At 37.1% G+C, this 24,606-nt stretch overlaps 1 protein-coding gene across 1 annotated transcript in view; it reads left to right on the top strand.

Annotated features, from left to right (window-relative positions):
• Window positions 1-24,606, top strand: part of UBR1 (ubiquitin protein ligase E3 component n-recognin 1) — a 154,643-nt gene that overhangs the window by 101,818 nt on the left and 28,219 nt on the right. The window contains exons 36-43 of the mRNA XM_027553667.1: window positions 1,866-1,921; window positions 2,935-3,031; window positions 10,736-10,803; window positions 11,781-11,931; window positions 16,668-16,755; window positions 17,900-18,033; window positions 19,415-19,523; window positions 22,919-22,975. Of these exons, the coding sequence (XP_027409468.1) occupies window positions 1,866-1,921; window positions 2,935-3,031; window positions 10,736-10,803; window positions 11,781-11,931; window positions 16,668-16,755; window positions 17,900-18,033; window positions 19,415-19,523; window positions 22,919-22,975 (760 nt within the window). The remainder of the gene's footprint in view (window positions 1-1,865; window positions 1,922-2,934; window positions 3,032-10,735; window positions 10,804-11,780; window positions 11,932-16,667; window positions 16,756-17,899; window positions 18,034-19,414; window positions 19,524-22,918; window positions 22,976-24,606) is intronic.

The raw sequence follows: 24,606 nt of genomic DNA, 5'->3' as shown, positions 1-24,606 counted from the left end.
TTAAATCTAGGGGAAATGAAGCAGTGAAGAATCACTCAGATTTTTAAAATAATATATTTGCTTATGATAGTCACAAGATAAGAGTACTACATGAAAAACACTTAAGAGTTGTAATTCTTTCAGACTCATTTTCCAGTATTTTTTGGAAGTTGTTTTTAATGGTTCTCCCCCATTTTCCTCATTTAAATAAAGTTTTGTAAAATGACACTATCTCATGATTTGAATTAAGTAGCACAAAGCTACTTCTTTCACAGACCCTTTCTGCATGCCAGCATTAGTCTCTGTGAACAGATTTTAGGAGTCATTTCCAAACCTGTCAGACTTCAATTGTGGGTAAAAAATAAATACACAAGTTTATATTTACTGTCATTAAATAAAAGGAGAAAAGAGGAAAATGAGGTTTAAACAGAATCTAAACAATTTGATATGAAATGTTAAGCATTCTTTTGGAGTCATGATCTATTAAATACCTGCAGATTGCCAGTAAAGGTACCTTTACACTTGACTATTTGGGGAACACAAGCATTAGGAATTGGAGATTTTTATTTAGGTATTGAACATTTTCAGAAGTGACAGTTTTGTCATAGAATGGATGAGAAGTTCATTGGAGAATAGGATTGATTCTTCATATGTGTTTCTGTAACATAGTCATTGGAAATTATTTGATTAATAGAGTGTTACATTGTTTTCACTACAGGGCTTGTTCCATCCAGTGGATATAAGGCTGTGCTTTATTCCTAGCACATAAACAGCTAACTTATCTCACTCCCCGCGGATGTGGAGAGACATATGCAGGATGTGTTGGCATAGTTATGAAAAACAGTTGAGGAATCAAAACAGAGGGTCTTTTATTGCTGTCCATTCAAAAATGGAAAAGGAAAATAGGAAATAAGCCATCCAGCCTCATAGATGTGTTTGCTGCCAAAGATCAGTGAAAATAAGTGATTCAGTAATAAATACCCTAGCCAACAAGGCAGAATATATTTCTGAGCTCATGGGTTTTTTTGTATTTTCAAAAAATACGTTGTTCACCTTGTTCTATCCTATAAACCTAATTCTTTTTTGATAGTACTTAACAATAAAGCTATTTACATTTGTTTTATGTATTTTTTTAACAAAATAGGTTGCAACTATATTTTTAAAATTAGTGTTGTTTTTTTTACAGAGAACGACAAATACTGTATGTTTTCATTCATATGTGCTATCTAAAATATGAAACAAATGAACCAATATAGTGAAACAGACTCACAAAGGACAAACTAGTGGTTACCAGAGGGGAGAGTGGTAGGGTAGGAGCAAAATAGGTGAAGGAGATGAAGAGGTAAAGACTACTAGATGTAACATTATTATAAGGAAATAATATAATACTTACAAGGAAGTATATTTAAAGTTCAAGGAAGTAATATAAAGCACAGGAATATAGTCAGTATTTTATAATAACTTTGTATGGAGTATAATCTGTAAAAGCATCCAATTACTATAAACCTGAAACTAATATAATATTGTAAGTCAACTATACTTCAATTAAAATTGTTTTTTCTTTTTGCATAGAAGAGATGTTAAAAGGAGGATAAATGAAGCAGAATGCTTTGTTTTTCCCAAGTGTTCTTTATAGATTGCTCCAGGGGCTTTATTATTTATAAAAACAATTTGTCCATGGTCTACATTGCCTCTGTAGTGTCCTCTCACTCAAAAATGTGGAAATCTTGGCATAGACTTAAACATGAAATTTTGAAGGGGAAAAGCGCAAAGCACTTTTCTATTTGGTCAAAAATAGAATTAAAGAACATCTGATAGATAGAAACCAAGTATACAATTGTAGCAGTATTCAAAATTTATTGCTTTTCTTTTTTTTGCTCTTTGAGAAAACCTGTTGGGAGATGAAGGAAAACCTTTGTTTGGAGCACTTCAAAATAGACAGGTATGTATACACATGGTGTATTTTTTTAGGGAGTCCTCAGTACATTTACCATTTAAAAAAATCTTTATTCACTTCTTTTTCTGTACAAGCAGAATTCTGTTTTGGTTTTTTTAAAGCTACATCAAACTCATAGGAGATGGAAAGGCCAACATTATACACTTTGGAGAGTTTATTCAATCTTGGTGGTTAAATGTAATTCACAGAAACATTTCTGGTGATACTTGGTTACTTTTTATCCCCCTCTCCATTTATTTCCAGATCAGAACCCTAATGTCTCCTATATTTTCCTTCTCACTAATTTTGCATCATCATGTAACATTAAGTATTAATGCTGGCTTAACTCCAGATAAATCTTCATACTGAACTCCAGAATAAAACTAAGCCATAACTCCTTCATGGGCAGATTCTGATTCTATGTAACTGTACTCCTGCCTCAGGCCTAAGCCTTATAACTTTGGGGACCCTGCAAACAGTACTTAAGAAGTATGCTCAGTAGCCCTGTGAAAACAAACTGGGCAACTGAGGATTCCCTGGACCACTCACCTAGCCATTTTCCTCTTATTTTCTGACAGCTGGCCCAGGGGACTTGGAGTCTATGACGTGCTTCCGAGTTCCCATCCTTCCATCTTGGAAGCAGAAGATTTGTTCCCTGAATTCAGTGATTTTCTGCCATCATTTTAGAATTTCTACAAAGACATGTATTTGCACAGGCCTGAATAGAATGATGTAGGCCAGACATTTAAGAGAATGACTCTGAGGGAAATGAGTCCTTAAATGAGACGGAGATGATTATATCTTTAATACTTCTTTGTCATGGGAAAATCTATTACAGAATTCAGTGAGGTCATAAAACTTTTTAGAAGTATTAAAAATATTGTAACTAAATTTGCAGTCATGTAAAGTATATAGTAAGTTTACACTAGTTCTTACAGAGTAGGATTGGTTTATACAGTGAATGACTTAGGTCTTTCATCTTCACTTATCTTTTTATCTTCCCTTCTCTTACAATCTAGCATAATGGTCTGAAAGCATTAATGCAGTTTGCCATTGCACAAAGGATTACCTGTTCTCAGGTCCTGATACAGAAACATCTGATTCGTCTTCTATCAGGTAGAGTCTTTTCTGAATTATTATGTTATTTGCATGTCTTTTCCAATTGCATTTCTGGCAGTGTATTAGGAAACAACACACTACACTAATGTAAGACACTCATTACCACAACCTTACAAAAGAAAAAAAAAGAAAACAAAATACATGGTTGCCCTCTAATACCTGCAATCTTATTTTTAAAACCAAGTGTTTTCCAAATATTGTCAACTTGTATCCCTTATACCCACCCAAGGGCTTTTTGCACCAACATCCACAATCACTGATATCCTTAGTATTAACTACTAGTCTCTTGAGAAACCTGTATGCAGGTCAGGAAGCAACAGTTAGAACTGGCCATGGAACAACAGACTGGTTCCAAATAGGAAAAGGAGTACGTCGAGGCTGTATATTGTCACCCTGCTTATTTAACTTCTGTGCAGAATACTTCATGAGAAACGCTGGGCTGGAAGAAGCACAAGCTGAAATCAAGATTGCCGGGAGAAATACCAATAACCTTAGATATGCACATGACACCACCCTTATGGCAGAAAGTGAAGAGGAACTAAAAAGCCTCTTGATGAAAGTGAAAGAGGAGAGTGAAAAAGTTGGCTTAAAGCTCAACATTCAGAAAACGAAGATCATGACATCTGGTCCGATCACTTCATGGGAAATAGATGGGGAAACAGTGGAAACAGTGTCAGACTTTATTTTTTGGGGCTCCAAAATCACTGCAGATGGTGATTGCAGCCATGAAATTAAAAGACTCTTACTCCTGGGAAGGAAAGTTATGACCAACCTAGATAACATAGTAAAAAGCAGAGACATTACGTTGCCAACAAAGGTCCGTCTAGTCAAGGCTATGGTTTTTCCAGTGGTCATGTATGGATGTGAGAGTTGGACTGTGAAGAAAGCTGAGCGCCAAAGAATTGATGCTTTTGAACTGTGGTGTTGGAGAAGACTCTTGAAAGTCCCTTGTACTGCAAGGAGATCCAACCAGTCCATCCTAAGGGAGATCAGTCCTGGGATGCTAAAGCTGAAACTCCAGTACTTTGGCCTCCTCATGGGAAGAGTTGACTCATTGGAAAAGACCCTGATGCTGGGAGGGATTGGGGGCAGGAGGAGAAGGGGATGACAGAGGATGAGATGGCTGGATGGCATCACCAACTCAATGGACATGAGTTTGAGTAAACTTCGGGAGTTGGTGATCGACAGGGAGGCCTGGCATGCTGCGATTCATGGGGTCCCAAAGAGTCAGACATGACTGAGTGACTGAACTAAACTGAACTGATCTCAGTATGGCTATAAAAGGGAGCAGTAATGTGGATAGATCATTTAAAAATGTCATTTTTCTGGTGTGTGTCAAAGTCATATAAAAATAATAGAAGTGTTAATTATGGTAATCTCAGACTGTGGGTCCGTGCATGCCTTTTTCTTTGAGAGACAGGCTATAACAGCTGAGTTGGGTTTTATTTTTTTTTTTTTTCTTTTTAGATTCTAATAAGCTAGAAATTAGCTAAGCTCATGTGATGGTCTCACTGTGATAATAAAAAGAAAAATTAGAGGTTATGCATAGTAGAATGATTTGACGTTCATTTTGATTATCTGCATTTCCATTTAGGTATTTGCACCACAGCAGCTCCTTTGCATCTAAAATAGGTCAAGCTTAAAAAACCCTCTTTATGTCTTTTGTTCATAAATTAAATATGTCACAGGTAAAGAGGTTTAAGCTTACAGTTCCTCAGTGTGTTTCTACCAAATAAGAGAGCCATTCCCTCTTTTTAAAGTTTAAAAGAATTCATAGTGTTTCTACATAGAAAACAGGCTTTGTTTCCCCAAATGGACCAACTATTTCATCCTGAAAGTCTGTTGAAACAGGTCACCTTCCTCCGTGTTGAGTCTCACAAACTTCTTAGGGAACTTTTCCTGGGCAGCTTTCTGTCATTCTAATGACATGGGTGTTCCATGGCTCCGTTCAAAGCTGTCACCTAAGTTTCATTAGAACTTCCACTGTGCTAACCTTTTATATTTTCAAGTTAATTTCCAGCTGTCTCCTGAATTAACCTCATGCTAGTAGTAATCTAACATTAATGCTGTTCTCTACACACTTAATTATTTTTTTCCTTTTTTCATTTACTTTTTTTCTTACTGATCAGTTGCACAGGCCCAGAATTTTGCACATATTACACATGCTTCTAGTTCTTAGGACCTTTTCCTGTTGTCAACAGTTTATCCTATTTGCATAGTAGTATTTTGGTTTTGCTTTTTTAAAATTTTTAATTTAAAATTTAAAATTTAAATTTAAATTTAAAAAATTTCTAAAATTTTTGTTATCTCTTTTCATTTCAGTTATAATTTGGATACCTTGTTTTACCAACACTCCCAAATAGTCTTCTTGCTTTTACATTCATCACAGATTAATTTGTAATATTAGGATTTGTAATATTTGTTGATTGTTGTTCAGTCACTAAATCATGTCCAACAATTTGCGACCCCATGGACTGCAATATGCCAGGTTTCCACATGCCTTCACTATATCCCAGAGGTTGCTCAAATTCATGTCTGTTGAGTTGGGGAATGCTATCTAACCATCTCAATGTTTAAAATACCTCAAAATAAATACCAAGCAAGGAGACTAACATCATCACAGATGGCAGAAACTGAAATAATATTGCATAATGGCATCTGGTCCCATCACTTCATGGGAAATAGATGGGGAAACAGTGGAAACAGTGTCAGACTTTATTTTTGGGGGCTCCAAAATCACTGCAGATGGTGACTGCAGCCATGAAATTAAAAGACGCTTACTCCTTGGAAGGAAAGTTATGTCCAACCTAGATAGCATATTGAAAAGCAGAGACATTACTTTGCCAACAAAGGTCCGTCTAGTCAAGGCTATGGTGTTTCCAGTGGTCATGTATGGATGCGAGAGTTGTACTGTGAAGAAAGCTGAACCCCGGAGAATTGATGCTTTTGAACTGTGTTTTGAACTGTGGTGTTGGAGAAGACTCTTGAGAGTCCCTTGGACTCCAAGGAGATCCAACCAGTCAATTCTGAAGGAGATCAGCCCTGGGATTTCTTTGGAAGGAATGATGCTAAAGCTGAAACTCCAGTACTTTGGCCTCCTCTTGCGAAGAGTTGACTCATTGGAAAAGACTCTGATACTGGGAGGGATTGGGGGCAAGAGGAGAAGGGGATGACAGAGGATGAGATGGCTGGATGGCATCACTGTCGATGGATATGAGTCTGAGTGAACTCCGGAAGTTGGTGATGGACAGGGAGGCCTGGTGTGCTGCAATTCAAGGGGTGGCAAAGAGTCGGACACGACTGAGAGACTGAACTGAACTGAACTGAATGTCTAATTGACAGTAACTGATAAACTTGATGTTCTTTTGCTCTGTAATGTATCTTTTCATGTAAAAGTTTGTCATGTGAAAATTTATTAGCGAGAACATCTTTACTTGCAAGGTGTTAGGGCTGTAAACTGTGTAGAGGTACAAGTGTGGACCCTGCCATTGTAATACTCATGATTGAATTAAAGAAGCAGAACCTCTGTGAAAACTCACACTATAAAATAGACAAATGCTAGATGTATTGTAAAAATATGTGCTTTACGAATTGAGACAGAAAGAGATCACTCTAGGGGCTCTGCTGTTTTTTGCTCTAACAAGGTATATAAAGATACATTGAGAGAAAGAGATAGCATTCCTAGCCGGGAGGACAATTTTAACAGAGATTGAGGATGTAGGAAAGCATGTGGTATGTTCAAATAGACAGGTTTGATAGGAATAGTGGCACCTATAGATAGAGAAGCATGAAGTTGTTTTGATAAAAATAGAAGGTCTTAAATGCCCCAATGAGAAGTTTGAACTTTAGGTTATTGGGAATTTTTGAAACATTTTGAACAATATTATTCTAAGGCTAGATATTGTATAGATTGCGTTGGGAAAAGGAAAAATTAGAAGTAAAATATGTATCTGTATGTAGTAGCATACTGGAGGAGGGCATGGCAACCCACTCCAGTATTCTTCCCTTGAGAATCCCACGGACAGAGGAAACTGGCAGGCTACAGTCTAAAGGGTTGCAAAGAGTCAGGCACAACTGAAGCGACTTAACACACACACAAACGCACACACACAGTAGCATCAATTAGGGAGGGAATTGGGATGGGTAGAAACAAGGTTTTGAATTAAAAGAAATAACTAGACTATTGAAAGAAATAGAGAAGTCCACAATAGAGACTGTTTTATTTGAAAGATAATGAATATAGTTTTAACATGTTGATTCTCCAGTAGTAATAGGACATACAGTGTTCATTGCCATGTATGTGCCAGGCATCGTACAATGATCCCTGAACATTGTACAAGGATCTTTGTATATAATCATGTCTTCTAACCACCATTCTTCAACAAAATTATCATTTCCCCAATTTAGAGATGAAGAAGCTGAGGCACAGAGAACTTCTGTGACTTGACCAAGGTCATAAAACCAGTAAAAGGCAGAACTAGTGTTTGAACCCAAGCCTGACCATAAAACCTACGCTTTTCCTACTGTATCACTTAAGTTTCCCTGAGATATTTAATTTAGCGTAAATGAAAGATTTTACCAATGGAGGAAAATATGCATGCCAAAAATGAACTTGATTTCAGAGGATTTTGAAAATAGATATATGTAACATCTGGGAACAAAAAACTTTCACAACTGCCTGTAAGCAAAATTTGATGACAGAGTATTCTACTGACTGAAAAGTTAATAAAATCAGGGCAAGGAATTAGGAGTTAAGGAGAAAAGGAAAGATAGAAGCATCTGAATGCAGAGTTCCAAAGAATAGCAAGAAGAGATAAGAAAGCCTTCCTCAGCAATCAGTGCAAAGAAATAGAGGAAAACAACAGAATGGGAAAGACTAGAGATCTTTTCAAGAAAATTAGAGATACCAAGGGAACATTTCATGCAAAGATGGGCTCAATAAAGGACAGAAATGGTATGGACCTAACAGAAGCAGAAGACATTAAGAAGAGATGGCAAGAATACACAGAAGAACTGTACAAAAAAGATCTTCACGACCCACATAATCACGAAGGTGTGATCACTCACCTAGAGCCAGACATCCTGGAATGTGAAGTCAAGTGGGCCTTAGGAAGCATCACTACAAACAAAGCTAGTGGAGGTGATGGAATTCCAGTTGAGCTATTTCAAATCTTGAAAGATGATGCTGTGAAAGTGCTGCACTCAGTATGCCAGCAAATTTGGAAAACTCAGCAGTGACCACAGGACTGGAAAAGGTCAGTTTTCATTCCAATCTCAAAGAAAGGCAGTACCAAAGAATGCTCAAACTACCGCACAATTGCACTCATCTCACATACTAGTAAAGTAATGCTCAAAAATTCTCCAAGCCAGGCTTCAACAATACATGAACCATGAACTTCCAGATGTTCAAGCTGATTTTAGAAAAGTCAGAGAAACCAGAGACCAAATTGCCAACATCCGCTGGATCATGGAAAAGGGAAGGGAGTTCCAGAAAAACATCTACTTCTGCTTTATTGACTATGCCAAAGCCTTTGACTGTGTGGATCACAATAAACTGTGGAAAATTCTTCAAGAGATGGGAATACCAGACCACCTGGCCTGCCTCTTGAGAAATTTGTATGCAGATCAGGAAGCAACAGTTAGAACTGGACATGGAACAACAGACTGGTTCCAAATAGGAAAAGGAGTACATCAAGGCTGTATGTTGTCACCCTGCTTATTTAACTTATATGCAGAGTACATCATGAGAAACACTGGGCTGGAAGAAGCACAAGCTGGAATGAAGATTGCCGGGAGAAATATCAATAACCTCAGATATGCAGATGACACCACCCTTATGGCAGAAAGTGAAGAGGAACTTAAAAAGCCTCTTGATGAAAGTGAAAGAGGAGAGTGAAAAAGTTGGCTTAAAGCTCAACATTCAGAGAACAAAGATCATGGCATCTGGTCCCATCACTTCATGGGAAATACATGGGGAAACAGTGGAAACAGTGTCACACTTTTTGGGCTCCAAAATCACTGCACATGGTGATTGGAGCCATGAAATTAAAAGATGATTACTCCTTGGAAGAAAAGTTATGACCTACCTAAATAGCGTATTGAAAAGCAGAGACATTACTTTGCCAACAAAGGTCCGTCTAGTCAAGGCTATGGTTTTTCCAGTGGTCATGTATGGATGTGAGAGTTGGACTGTGAAGAAAGCTGAGCGCTGAAGAATTGATGCTTTTGAACTGTGGTGTTGGAGAAGACTCTTGAAAGTCCCTTGGACTGCAAGGAGATCCAACCAGTCCATTCTGAAGGAGATCAGCCCTGGGATTTCTTTGGAAGGAATGATGCTACAGCTGAAACTAACTCCAGTACTTTGGCCTCCTCACGCGAAGAGTTGACGCACTGGAAAAGACTCTGATGCTGGGAGGGATTGGGGGCAGGAGGAGAAGGGGACGACAGAGGATGAGATGGCTGGATGGCATTACTGACTTGATGGATGTGAGTCTGAGTGAACTCCGGGAGTTGGTGATGGACAGGGAGGCCTGGCATGCTGTGATTCACGGGGTCGCAAAGAATCGGACACGACTGAGTAACTGAACTGAACTGAAAATATCCTGGGAGCAAAATACTTTAACACTGAGAAAATAAGGTAGGTAGTGTTGGTTGTGTCATGGACATGTTAACTAATGTATTGAAAATATTACTTAAAAAGGACACATAGCTAGTTAATGGCAGAGCCCTGTATTCACTTTATTTTATAGAGCCGGTATTAATAGTGTTTATAGTGGTTACTGTATGCCACACTCAGGTTAAGTACTTTGAATGCACAGGTTAACAAACCTCCCAACAATCCTGTATACACTGGAGGCTTAGAAAAGTCAAATACCTTGCCTGTGACAGATAGTCATAGGAAGTACTGGACCCCATTTCTGTCTGACTCCAAAGCCCATGCTCTTAACTTTTATGCTTTTTGTTTAGAATCTTGGATTTGGGGTTAAGAAATTGACCTAGTCTGAAAAGAATCTTCTCTCCTTCATTTTAACCAAATGATAGCTTTATTTAAATATAATTAATTCTCATGGTTATGTATATATAAACACTTATTGTTTTGAATTCTTGATTTCACTTCCTTGTAACTCTTTGCCTGACTTCTGAATTTAGAGACTGATCAAAATCAGAAAGGCAAAATTTTTGAGCTGTCTGCATTTCCTTCCACTCATCAGTTGTCTAGTTTTGTTCAGGAGGATTGTCTCCATCCTCTTTTCACTTACACCAATTTGCATGCTCTCCCTGCTCCCCAACCCCAAATTTGTTCATGTATTTCATGTATCACAGAACATTTAGAAATGTGTAGTTGGAGGTAGGAAGTGGTAGAGAACATTGTTTAAAAGTAATCCTTTTTCATTCAGCGAGTGTAATACTTATCGAATAATTTCTTATTTCAGTCATCCTAACTTATTTACCCTTTCCTCCTATATCTTATTTTTCAACCATTAAATTGCATCCAGAGCTTTTTAGAGCCTTTTCTCAGTTTAGTTTATCTTTAGTTATGGTTCCTGTATCTTAAAGGTGTGATGGACCAGTTTATCAGTTTCTGTATGTATAACCCTGTTAAATTTTTGTTTTAGATGCTAGTATGTTGTATTACATTTAACTGCATTGCTGTATTACTGGCTGAATTACATTAAGGTTTTTTGTTTGTTTGTTTTTTAGTTGTTCTTCCTAACCTGCAATCAGAAGCTACACCTTGCCTTCTATCCATAGATCTATTTCATGTTTTGGTAAGTGTTCAGTAAATTTTCTTTTTAAGTCACTCAAGTTTATAAGTGTTTTCCTCATTCAAATTTATGTTCTTTGTTCAAGATTATAAATACTGATCTTGAAAGTTTAGTCTCTTTTTTCCATTCCCTTTATAAATAGATAAAGATTTGACTGAGACCATCAAAATCACTTTAAAAATAAAACCACATTTACCCTTTACATTGTAATAGATTGTAGTCTAGTTGATTATATTTAGTTAGTGTCTATACAGGCAGACTTTTTCTAATAATATGTTTTCCCCCTTCCCCTTTTTCTCAACTTGTTTACATTATAAGCAGTGAATAATGGTGTGAGCTGTCTTAAAATTGTTAATTATTCGTGATGTGGACCAGGCCATGGGCACATCTAGGTGTTTCCCAAAACACCTATGGTTAGTGACAACTGTTTTGTGAATTTCTTGTACAGTTTTTCCATCTCTCTGACCATTTCATTCCTTCAAGACAAGTTTTCTAGAGAGCCATGGTAAGGTTAGGACCATGGACTTTGTGGATGCAAGGTTAGCCAGTATCCTCTACCCTGTGGTTGTCACCAGTGTCTTTTGAAATTTCTCATGGAAATCTTGAAAGAAATGCTGGAAACTGGACCTTACCCCTGATATAATTATTTGATTGGACTAGGGTGGGGCCTATGTATCAATGTTATTTTAAGAGCTCTCCAAATGGTTGTAATGTTGAATCCCCTAAAACCACAAGGTTGAGACCATTACCTAGAACTAGAATAAGTGGACCCAGCAAAGGGATAAATCTGTTTGATGATGGCTTTTATCCTCTGTTTACGGTATATTATATTCTAAAATATCCTTTTGAATAATTAGGAAAAATATCGTGGTTATTTAAAAACACACATGGTGCAGGATCTTGTATTCTTTACATTTAGTTATGAGATAACTTGTGTTGGTCCTTTTGCTACCCATGTTGATGTCGATTTTCTCTCATAGGTGGGTACTGTGTTAGCATTCCCGTCCTTGTACTGGGATGATGCTGTTGATCTGCAGCCTTCACCAGTTAGCTCTTCGTATAACCACCTTTATCTCTTCCATTTGATCACCATGGCACACATGCTTCAGATACTTCTTACCATAGACACAGGTAAAGCTCCCATCAGTTGTTAATTGTAAATAACATTTGCCTGTGATTTACTAGGAAAATTAATTATGCTTGTGGTTAACCATTCTGTATTATGTCTCTTACTGAGTGATCGTTCATTTGTTTCTTTACGGATGCTGTTTAAAAGGAAAGGTAGAACTGTGACAGGAATAATTAGCTAAACCACTTGATTCTCTCCCTTGCAGCTACTCCCTAGGTACACAGGGAAGCCATTTGGATCTGCTTTTTCTGCTCTCTTTTTTTTTTTGTCCAGATTCCTCAAGGTCAAGGTTGGAGAATAGTCTCTCCAATGTTTGTCCCTGCCTAAATACTCTGAGCCTTTTGATAAGCCTGTCTATAAAACATTGTCGATTCCTCCACCTAGAATGATAGTACTTGGTTCATTTTATAGCATTTATCACATGGTGTCTTATTTTATAGTTATATCTTACTGCTGTTCCACTCTTTTTCCTGCTTCTCCTTGCTCCTTCATCCCTACTGTAAGCTTCTCGAATAGGGAACATTCAAATTTCAGAATCTTTCTTCATAAGCTTCAAATGGTTAGCAACTTCTGTTACACCCAGTAAGAACTCAATGAATATTTTTTGGATAAAAATATATATATATCCTTGTTTGAAGATACATGGGTAATATTACCATCATGGAATTGTGATATAGTTGTCCTTTTAGATTCTGCTCTTAATAGAAAGCAAAATTGGGTTTTGAGTATCAGTGGTCAATAATGGCTACTGAAAGTTCAGATAATTTAGAGGACAAATAATTAAAGTGATCTTAGAATAGTATCTAGCAAAATTAAATACACATCTACCTTTTGACCCACGAGTCCCACTTCTAAGAATCTACCCCAAAGTTCTACTGGCAGAAATTTGAAAGAATATAAGCACAAGATTATTTATTGTAGCATTATTTGGAATAACAAAAAACTAGGTGATTGGCTGAGTAACCTGTGGTGTACCCATATATTAGAATGATGTGTAGCTATAAAATGGAATAAAATCTACTGAAGAAGTGAGCTCTAGGATATTAAGTGAAAAAAAGTAGGGTACAGAGCAAAAGTTATAGTATAATACCTTTGCGTAAGATATTTTATATGTATTTATGCATATATATGCTTACATATATTCATATTTGCTCTTTTTAAATAAATGAAATGACAGAAGTATAAATGGAAAACAAAAAAGTTACCTGTGGTACAAAGTAAAGAGTAGAAGAATTTATGCAAAGATTCTTGTGAATGTTTTTTTAATGTAGTTGATCTTAGAACTCTAATTATACTTAACAAAAAAAAATCTGAATGGCAAAAATAATTTTTTGACAGTTGAAAACAACAAATGAATCTAAGAAATACATTGAGAAAATAATTGCTTAGTGACTTTAAAAAACAGTATTTCAACTGTACTTTCCTAGTAGGGTATATTCTGATAATGGAGGAACTAAAAAAAAAAAATCTTAATTTGAACTCAATTAGTAGTATCAGTGGTACTAATATTATTATTTTGAAATTATTTTAGGTAATTTTTAAATCAAGTAAGTGATTGTGTTAATGCCATTGGGAACTGAATTTTCAGTATGAGAAGGAAGACACACAAAAGTAAATTCGGAAAAATTAAATATAAACCGAATAATCTCCCAGTCAGAGTCCCTACCAGTTGTTCTTTGATTATCAGCAAACTAATTGTAAGTTTATTTAGCGAGGCAGAAGACTCAGAATAGCCAAGTCAGTATTGAAGGAGAAGAACAAAGACAGAGGACTGATATTACCTGACTTTAAGATTTGCTAGAAAGCTGTAGGAATGAAGACAGTGTAGTATTAGTGAAAGAACAGATAAATGAATCAGTGGAACAAAACAGAGCCCAAAATACACCTACATAAATATAATCAACTGATTTTTGACAAAGGAGTGAAGACAAGTGGAGGAAAGACAGTCTTTTCAACAAATGGTGCTAGAACAACCGAATACCCACATGTAAGACACAGACACAGATCTTACACATTTCCCAAAAATTAACTAAAAATGAGTTTTAGACCTACATGTAAAATACAAAACTCTTAGGAGATAACATAGGAGAAAATCTAGGTGATTTTGAGGATACAGTGACTTTTTAGGTACAACACCAAAGGTACAATCCATGAAAGAAATAATTGATAAGCTGGACTTCTTACAATTTAGAACTTTTGCTTTGCAAAAGATTATTATCAAGAGAATTAGAAGATAAGCCACAAACTGGTTAAACATATTTGCAAAAGATGCATCTGATAAAGAACTGTGATCCAGAATATACAAAGGACTAAGATTCAATGGTAAGAAAACAAACAGCCTCATTGAAAATGAACAAAAGACTTGAACAGACACCTTGCCAATGAAGATATCCCGATGGCAAATAAGCATATGAAAAGATGTTCAGTATCAGGTGTCATTAGAGAATTACAAATTAAAACAACAACGAGATACCAGTATACATTCATTGGAATGGGAAAAATCCAAAACACTAACAGCGTTTGCATATTGACAAGGATGTGGAACAACAGGACCTCTCATTCTTTGCTGGCAGGAATGAAATCAATGCCACTTTGATACCATTTGGCAGTTTTTTACAAAACTATCATACTCCTACCATGCAGTCCAGCAGTCACACTCCTTGATACCTACCCAAATGAACTGAAAACTTATGTCCACACTAAACCTGCACACAGGTGTGTATAGCAGCTTTATTCATAATTGCCAAAACTTGGAAGCAACCCATATATCCTTGTGAATGGATAAATAAACTGGTACATCCAAACAGTGGAATATTCTTCAGTTCTAAAAAGAAATGAGCTATTAAGCGATGAAAGGACATGGAGGAATCTTAAGTGTATACAACTAAGTGAAAGAAGCATATTTGAAATGGCTACATATTGTATGATTCCAACTATATGACATTGTGGAAAATGCAAAACTATGAGATGGTAAAATGATCAGTGGGTATTGGCAAGAGTTAGGGGAGACAACGTGAATAGGCAGTGTGCAGAAGGCTTTCAGGGTAATGAAACTATTCTGCTGGATACAATAATAGTGGGTACAACTTATTATACGTTTGTCAAAACCCATAGAATGTACAGGGATTCCCTTGTAGCTCAGTTGGTAAAGAATCTGCCTGCAATGCAGGAGACCAGGGTTCAATTCTTGGGTGGGAAAGATCCTCTGGAAAAGGAAATGGCAACCCCCTCCAATATTCTTGCCTGGAGAATCCCTTGGACACAGGAGGCCTGGAGGGTTACAGTCCATGGGGTCACAAGAGTCAGACATGACTTTGAGACTAAACCACCACCATAGAATGTACAATAGCAAGAGTTATCTCTAATGTAAGCTATGGACTTTGAGTGATAATGATGTGTCACTGTAGGCTGTAACAAATGTGCCAGTGGTGCTAATAGTGGGGGAGACTGTAGGTGTTTGGGAACAGTAGGTATATGGGAAATCTGTGCTTTCCACTCAGTTTTGCTGTGAACCTAAAGCTGCTTTAAAAAAATAGTTTATTAATTTTAGAAAGTGTTCTAGTTTCATTCTTTTACATGTGGTTGACCAGTTTTCCCAGCACCACTTGTTAGAGATTGTCTTTAATCCATTGTATATTTTTGCCTCCTTTGTCAAAGATAAGGTGTCCATATGTGCGTGGATTTATCTCTGTGCTTTCTATTTTGTTCCATTGATCTATATTTCTGTCTTTGTGCCAGTACCATACTGTCTTGATGACTATGGCTTTGTAGTAGAGCCTGAAGTCAGGCAGGTTGATTCCTCCAGTTCCATTTTTCTTTCTCAAGATTGCTTTGGCTATTCGAGGTTTTTTGTATTTCCATACAAATTGTGAAATTATTTGTTCTAGCTCTGTGAAGAATACCGTTGGTAGCTTGATAGGGATTGCATTGAATCTATAAATTGCTTTGGGTAGTATACTCATTTTCACTATATTGATTCTTCCAATCCATGAACATGGTATATTTCTCCATCTATTAGTGTCCTCTTTGATTTCTTTCACCAGTGTTTTATAGTTTTCTATATATAGGTCTTTAGTTTCTTTAGGTAGATATATTCCTAAGTATTTTATTCTTTTTGTTGCAATGGTGAATGGAATTGTTTCCTTAATTTCTCTTTCTATTTTCTCATTATTAGTGTATAGGAATGCAAGGGATTTCTGTGTGTTGATTTTATATCCTGCAACTTTACTCTATTCATTGATTAGTGCTAGTAATTTTCAAGATATTGTTACATGGGTGTGTGCATTTGTCAAACTTCATCAAATGGTGCATTTAGTATTTATGTATTTTATTGCATTATAAAATTTACCTCAAATCAAAAAATCATATACAAACACTGAACTCTTTATTTATTAATTTTATTTTGGACTGCACTGGGTCTTCATTGCTGTGCACAAACATTCTCTAATTGCAGTGAGTAGAGGGCTACTCTCTAGTGGTGGTGCATGGGCTTCTCATTGCAGTGACTTCTCTTGCTGTGGAGCATGACCTCTAGGTGCTTGGGCTTCAGTAGTTGTGGTGCATGGGCCTAGTTGCCCCACAGCATGTGCGATCTTCCTGCACCAGGGATCGAACCCGTGTCCCCTGCATTGGTAGACAGTCTTAACCACTGGACCACCAGGGAATTCTGAAATTGAGATTTTCACTAGTAAATTGAATAGTAAATTCATAGATTTATCTTTCAGAATTTCTTTTTCAGACCTCCCCCTTGCACAGATACAGGAAGAGAGTGAAGAGGCTCGTTCTGCATCTTCTTTCTTGGCAGAAGTTTCTCAGTATACAAGTGGGTGAGTAACAGCCCATTAGTCCAGTCTATTTCAGTATTGTTTTTATAATTACACATCTTTGTTCAGTTGTTTGACAGTATCTCTTGAACCATTTTAATTCCAGTTTTTAAAAATCAGTTAAAGGCTTTTGGAATAACAACAAATAAAAATTACCCATTCATTTGTTTCTGAGATTGAAAACAAGTTTTGACACATCTTTATTCTTATAAACTGTTACAGGAATATAGGCAAAAGATGATGGAATTTTAACAAGATGCAGCAGTTAAACTTTAAATAAATGTAAAAAGTTGAAAATAGGTTGTTCTTTTAAAGCAGTTCATACAGTTAATACACTTAACTACTGAGTTTTTTTTAAGGCTGTTGTGAGTAATATGTGAAATATATTGACAACACAGAGGTTAAAACCAAAAGTGCAATAGAGTGCTCTGCTGAGCGTCATCTGCTGCCAAGTTTCCCTCTTTGTTTTCGTCTTCTTCATCAGTCAACTTTTTTTCAGTTTAAGTACTGAATATATGTGTATTTATCGTTACGTTAATAGACTTTATTTTTTAGAGCTGTTTTAGGTTTATAGAATACAAAGTAACCAAGAGTTTCCATTTCCTCCCTCCCACCACCAGCTTCTCCATTACATCTTTCATTTGTGTGGTATATTTGTTAAGGTGATGAACCAGAATTGATACATTGTTATTAACTATATAGTCCATAGTCTACATTAAGGTTCACTTTGTGTTATAAGATTATAGTATCATATAGATTATTAGTTTCACTGCCCTAAAAATCGCCAGTTTTAATACAGAAATCAGGAAAGTATTAAATTTTTTAAGCTAATTTAGCTGCTTTGGTTAGTTACTGATAAATGCATTTGCTCCACATTTCATTACAAGGGTTAGGAAAAAGAATAAAGTTGTTCTTTGCCTTAAGAATCTACCTCATAAAATATGCAAGATTTGTGGTTTGCTCTAAGAAACTATGAGGAGATTTAAAGACTGAAGCTATAGCTAGTTAAATATTTTGTTTTAATGTTTATCGTTAATGCATAAAAAATTATTTAATGCTGAGGTGTGTTTTTGAAAGGGGATGTATTTACAATCTGGGTGTTCATCTGATTTGTATTCTGCTCTGTTCTGGAATTGTGGCCTCTCAGCTGCATTGGGTGTGGTATTCCTGGCTGGTATTTATGGGTCTCCTTGAAGAATGGCATCATCCCGTATCTTCGCTGTGCTGCATTGTTTTTCCACTATTTACTTGGAGTAACTCCACCTGAAGAACTGTTTACCAGTAAGTAGGAAAATGAAATCACAGAGTAGTAAATAAGAGACTTTTTTGTTACTTTCAACCTCAAGGGTGAGAGCAGGCAAAACCGCTTCTTTATTCCTCACACTTTCATCAGTGTTCATTCCAAACATGTGTGCCCCTGCCCTGGTGTGGGTAAAAGGTGAGACCAGAAACCAGATTAGCCTCATAATCTACAAAACCTATTCATGGCTCCTATCTATGTACAACTTTTGTATTTGAGCTTACAAAATGCCTTCATGCAGTATAGGACAGATAAGAAATTACAAAGATTGATTGGCTTTAAAGAAAGAGAACTGTTTGGCTTTATAATATACTCTGTTTCTTGAAGTTTGAACATTTGATTGTAACTATTATGAAATAAATAAAATGCTGCTGTGAAAGGCCTGTTGTGTTAACCGAGGCCCTGGGTATTTGAGTAACAGAATAATTTCCTTTCTTCTTTACTTGCCTTAAATCTACATCAAGGTAGAGAAGGTTTCCTTGTGGCTTTGTTTGGGTAAAAATCAGAAGGTTTGTATGATTTTGGAAGAGTCATCAAATTTCCTCCGAGATGCTTTCTTTTGTTCTTTTCTCAGGTCAGCCTTAACAGGGTTCTTTATCTTGAACTCTGTTCAGTAGGGCTCATTAGATGTAGGTTTGTTCTGATTCTGTACAAATAGGATAGTGCTTTCTTTCCAAGTGATTGTCAGCACAGATCTGTGTTTTCATTCTTTAAAAAGTTATTTATTATCTTGTTGGTGCTGTCGTATGGCAATGGATGAGATAAAGTCCTTTCTTTTGTTGAGAGGAGATGAAATATAAGCCAGTAGATAAATACATGTAGTATAATGTCAAATGGTGGTAAGTGCTACAAAAAAAAATACAGCAAGTCATGAGAATAGAGAATGCTGGGGCAGAGTCATGGAAGACTTCTTTGTGAGGAAACATTGAGCAGAGAGATCAGAAAAGGACGTGGTGTTGAACTGGATGGAGAGTTGAAGGAAGAGTATTGTAAGCAGAAGGAACAATAAATGCAAAGCGTTCGCTTGATGTCATCAAAGAGTAGTAGAGATGAGTGACTGAAGCCTAATAAACAGGGGGAGGCAGGTAAGAGATGAAGTCAGATCAGGTAGGGCCTTTTGCCACGATAAGCACTTTTGTATTTTGTATTTTGGGGGTGGTTTGATGTTGGAGAAGTCTGATCAGGACAATGACTCAAATCAGATTCAAAAGGATCACTGGGTCTTATTTATCATCCACAGTTTTACAAAGTATACTGTATAGGCAGAGTATAGAAACGAGCATAAACAATGAAGAAACTCTAGACACAGGATGACCAGGTAAGAATAATGTACTTATTAAATATATTTTTGTTTTCTTGTAGATGCTGCAGAAGGAGAGTACAATGTACTCTGTAGCTATTTATCTTTACCCACAAATTTGTTCCTGCTTTTCCAGAAATACTGGGATACTGTGAGGCCCCTCCTCCAGAGGTACTGCGGGGATAAAATATCATTATTGGATTATTATACAGTTTGGAAATTTTAAATTTAAAATACTTGCTAAGCTTTTAGATTGATTACCATTGATTGAAGGTGGTGGCAAAAATACACAAGGTTCCTAATTCACACACCCACTCCAGTACCCTTGCCTGGAAAATCTCATGGACAAAGGAGGCTGGTAGGCTACAGTCCATAGGGTCACAAAGAGTCGGACACAACTGAGTGACTTCACTAATGGGCCACCAGGATTTCTGCTTGTTCCACCATGACTGCCAATCATTGTGCTCAAGTTCCCCACAGCTGCTGTCTCATCCCTGCTTTAAATGGGGTGGAGGTGGTGGTGAAGTGAGGATAAGTCATGTTGTCAGCAGCCATACAGTCACAGTTAAGCATCAGAAGAACCCAGAGTGGGGCAACAATAGTAGCGTATCTCATATGGTAGCACATATCTTAGAAAGGTGACTGAGGAGGAAATAAAAGTCACAATGTAATATTACTCAGCCGTAAAAAGGCTGAGTAAAAATAACTAACACCTTTGAGTTAATTCTAATGAAGTGGATGAACCTAGAACCTATTATACAGAGTGAAGTAAGTCAGAAAGAGAAAGATAAATATCATATTCTAACACATATATACAGAATCTAGAAAAATAGTACTGAAGAATCTATTCACAGGGCAGCAGTGGAGAAACAGCATAAAGAATAGACTTATGGACATGAGGAGAGGGGAGAGGGTGAGATGTATGCAAAGAGTAATGTGGAAACTTACATTACCATATGTAAAATAGATAGCCAACGGGAATTTGCTGTATGTCTCAGGAAACTTAAACAGGGACTCTATCAACCTAGAGGGGTGGGTTGGGGAGGGAGGTGGGGGGGAGGTTCAGAAGGGAGGGGATATATGTATACCTATGGCTGGTTCATGTTGAGGTTTGACAGAAAACAACAAAATTCTGTAAAGCAATTATCCTTCAATAAAAAAAATTTAATTTTTTAAAGTCATTTGGTAACTCAAAAATATATCCATTTAAATTTCCCATGGGGAAGTGTGCTTTTCTTTTATTCAAGATTTCTTTCTACCCCCATACTTAATTGACCCTTCTGCTTGCTTACTCTCTACCCTTCAAATCTCTAGTCTCCTAACCCTATCTTTGCTACCACCATTTTCCATCTTTTTTTTTTTTTTGAGATATAATTGACATATACCATGGTTTCAATAGTCAGTTCTCATCATGTTACTCTGTTTCCCCCATTAAAGATCCTGACATACATTTCTGACACTTGGGGAGGGTGTTTTTCCCACACATCCAACAAGTAATTCTTCAGCATTAGCTGGGTGTCCTACAATTCAGCTCAGTATCTACCTGGAGATAGTGTCAGATCCCACAGGCTGAGGGCTCAGTCCTGAAAACATGACAACATCACATACTTCAGAAAGAACCAGGCTGTCACAAATCCAGGCTGTCTCCTGTGCTGACCAAAAGGTTATATAGCGTGATTAATTTGTAGAGCAGCTCAGAGAACTCAGAGAAACGTTTTCCCTACTAGTGCATCAGTTTTTTATAAAAGGATATAACTCAGGGCCAGCCAGATAGAAGAGATACACAGGGCAAGGTATGGGGAAAAGGGAGCAGAACTTCCACACTCTCTGAGCACACCACTGTCCCCGAATTGATACGTGTTCACCAACCTGGAAACTCTCCAAACATGGTGAGTTCTCCTAGCTACCAGCCCTCATACTTGTGTTCAGTCTTGGTTTGATAGACATAGGTTTAGCCCAAGTAATTCCATTTGTGGCTTCTCATCTCTGTTCTAACATTATCAGTCACAGTTAGTCTTTTCAGTTTTCTCCTCTTTTCTTTTCTCCTTTTCTTTAATCTGTGTCTTGTTGCCTGCATGCTCAAGTCAGGATTTGTGTGAATGTCTGCCCATCTCTGGCCACCTTTCTATGTGTTCTCATCTCTTCTTTTGGGTGCTTTTCCGTGTTTCCTCATTTCTCATGAGGTATTCTGATTTCCAGTGTGATAAAAATGAATCAGATGGATCCAAAAAAATCAGTACCATGCTTTGTGTTGAGTACAATCACAGTAGGTTATACTAATTTTATTTTTATATTGTTGGAGTTTTAGCCTGCCATTCTAGTTTAATGTTAAAAATTCAAAGTTTGAAATGCACAGTCTGTACCATTCCTGGCTCTGCTTGCCTCAAAGCCTTTCCTCATCATCTGCTCTGAGAGATGATGAACTGACCTCACTAGGCCGTATTACCCGGTCTCCTTTGTCAGTTGGCTTCAGCCTGTGGGAGGCACTGGCAGGATATTGGAAGCCAGGAGGAAGAGAGAAACCTGTTTAGGTCACCTCTCCTTGCCTTGTGGGGCATTCCTGACAGTGACTATAGCTCTTCTCTGGCTCTAGTTCCTGCCAGACAAGTCTACTATAGTTCCAGCATCCACCTGCTGCAGGAGAGGGGGACCCCATCCAGGGCCCAAGAGTGGGCTCTTTTCTAATACTCAGAAGTGAATTGTCTGAGGAGACACACGTGCTGCCAAAGCAAGAGACTTTATTGGGAGGGGGTGCCCAGGTGGAGAACAGCAGGGTAAGAGAACTCAGAAGAACTGCTCTGCCATGTCTCAGGTTTTATGGTAATGGAGTTAGTTTACGGGGTGTCTCTGGCCTATCACTATGACTCAGGGTCCTTCCTGGTGACACCTACATCACTCAGCCAAGATGGATTCCAGCAAGAAGGATTCTGGGAGGTTGGTGGGATGTATGGACTGGCATTTCCTTTTGATTTTCCTGAATTCTTCCGTTTGGTGGTAGCTTGTTAGTTCTGCATTCCTTACCAGGACCTCCTATTATAAGATAACTCATACAGGTGGATAGTATAGTGCATAGCCAGTGCAGGTGGTTTTGGTCCTGGTTCATCTGATTCACCAGTGACCCTTAGCTCCAACAATACCATTCCAAAAATACTGTTTCGTTCCTCCAGCCTGGCAAGGGTAGTAGCTTCCTGTTATTGGCTGATCTTCTTGTTGCCTTGCTTTTTTGTCTCCTGGTTGGCTTCTCAGCCTTTCTGTCACCTTTATTTCCAATTTCTGGTATTAAATTCCTTCTTCTTAAAATACTGAGCATAGTTTATGTTTTTCTAGTAATAGATAAACCCTTTAAAAAAGAAATTATAGAAGATTTGACGGAGGATAAATAGGAAGACATTAAAAAAGGGGAGAAAAGAAAAGGAGAAGAAAGAAGAGGCAAGATGTAAGGTAAAAAGAAGTCTAGCAGACAGCACATGGAAAGAAGGGGCCAAGAGGTTTAGCGAGGATGGCTCGATGAATATTGCACTAAAGTTGTGATGACCCATTTGCTTTTCTCTCTGCTTCCCATACAGGTGGTGTACAGACCCTGCCTTACTAAACTGTTTGAAGCAAAAAAGCACTGTAGTCAGGTTGGTTTTACTTCTAAGTCCTTCCGTCAGCTGATGAGTATGCTTTCTAGTCTTTTCATTCTCACTCAGCATACTATTTCTTACATTTCTGTTATATCTTGCTGAAAATTCGATTCTTCCTACAATTGATTTTTTTCTTGGAGTGACTGTCCTTTCCCTCTTAAATTGTTTGGCACCACCAACTCCTATTTCTTAAGCTAATGCATACCTATTAAAAGGCAAAGGAAGAGATGGTTTCTTGGAGCTACTACTTATTAAAATGAGAGGGTAGTGACAGTATTCATGTAAATTACTTTTTTTTTTCCTTTTGAGAATGAAAATATAAGTAAAACTATTCCCTTTTCCCCATCTCCTCCTTTCTATATGCTTGGAGACTACTCAACAAAAGTTTTCTTCAGCCCCCCATCTCCTTTAAGTTTTGGCTTAATCAAAATCCATCTCTTCCTCAAGGACTGATTTAAATATTACCCTCTCCCTGAAACCTATGCTAACATATCCTCTCATATCTATAACCCAATTTTAGCGATTTAGAGATTATAGCTCCACCTCCTATGCTCAGAGGCAGTAGTATTCACATCACCAAGAAGGGTTTAAAAGATGAGTACATATTTTAGGACTGTTAGTCTCACACAAGTCATTTTGTGTCTGTTAGACATCTGCTGTTTCCCCAGCATGGTACCAAATTAACATTACTCCTGGAGAGTTAAAAGATATATAACATACAGGTTTTGGTCATAGGTAGTTTATAGTCTAGTTATATTCATAAATTCAAGAGATAAGATAAAGTATAATAATATATGGAATATACTGTTAATGCTAATAGAAAGCTAAAGAGTAAATATTCTTAATGATATAAGTTTAGCTTTAGAGATAATTTTTGCTGCACACAGAAGGAATTACAAAATTTGAATTGATTGGGATTTAAGGAGAGAATTTCCTATTATTCATATTATTTCAGATGACATTTCCTGTTATTCAAATGACCTTTCCCAGGGCATACATGCAAGGCTTTTGTTGTATTAGTATGGTGAGAATGAAAAATAATACTTAAAAACATGTATTAGGTACTAAGTATATTATGTTTTGCTTCAATATCTAATTGAGTTCTCAGCAGCCATTTGAGGTTCCTTGATACTGTTATTCATATTTAACATTTTTTCAATCAGCATGAGTATTTAATGTTTCTCTCCTCACCCCACCCCCTAACAAAATGTGTTACTAAATTGATAGTCTGCCTTATGACTGAGGGAGCATAATATATTTATTCTGAGTTTACAGACCGGCTAATACAGAATTAGGTTCAGTGGCTTGTCGAGTGTCAGAATCTAGGATTTGTAACTGGGCCAGTTTGATTGCAAAGATTGTGTTCTTAACTGCTACTTTATATTACTTCCTAGACAGTATAGAAATAATAGAACGATTTAGTCTTAGGAAATAGTAGGAGTTGGATTTGGAAAGGAAACATGGCTGCTGAAAGATCTGGAATTCTAGACTGAAAAGTTTGGATAAATCTAGTCAACGGTAGAAATTACTACAGATTGCAAAAATGAATCCCTAAGTTTTTTGTTTTGTTTTTAGCTGTGCCATGTGGCAGGCTCTTAGCGCCCTAACCAGGGATTGAACCTGTGCCT

Source organism: Bos indicus x Bos taurus, chromosome 10 (genome assembly GCF_003369695.1).
Source record: "Bos indicus x Bos taurus breed Angus x Brahman F1 hybrid chromosome 10, Bos_hybrid_MaternalHap_v2.0, whole genome shotgun sequence".
NCBI classification, from domain to species: Eukaryota; Metazoa; Chordata; class Mammalia; order Artiodactyla; family Bovidae; genus Bos; species Bos indicus x Bos taurus.
This window is presented reverse-complemented; position numbering and strand designations above follow the sequence as displayed.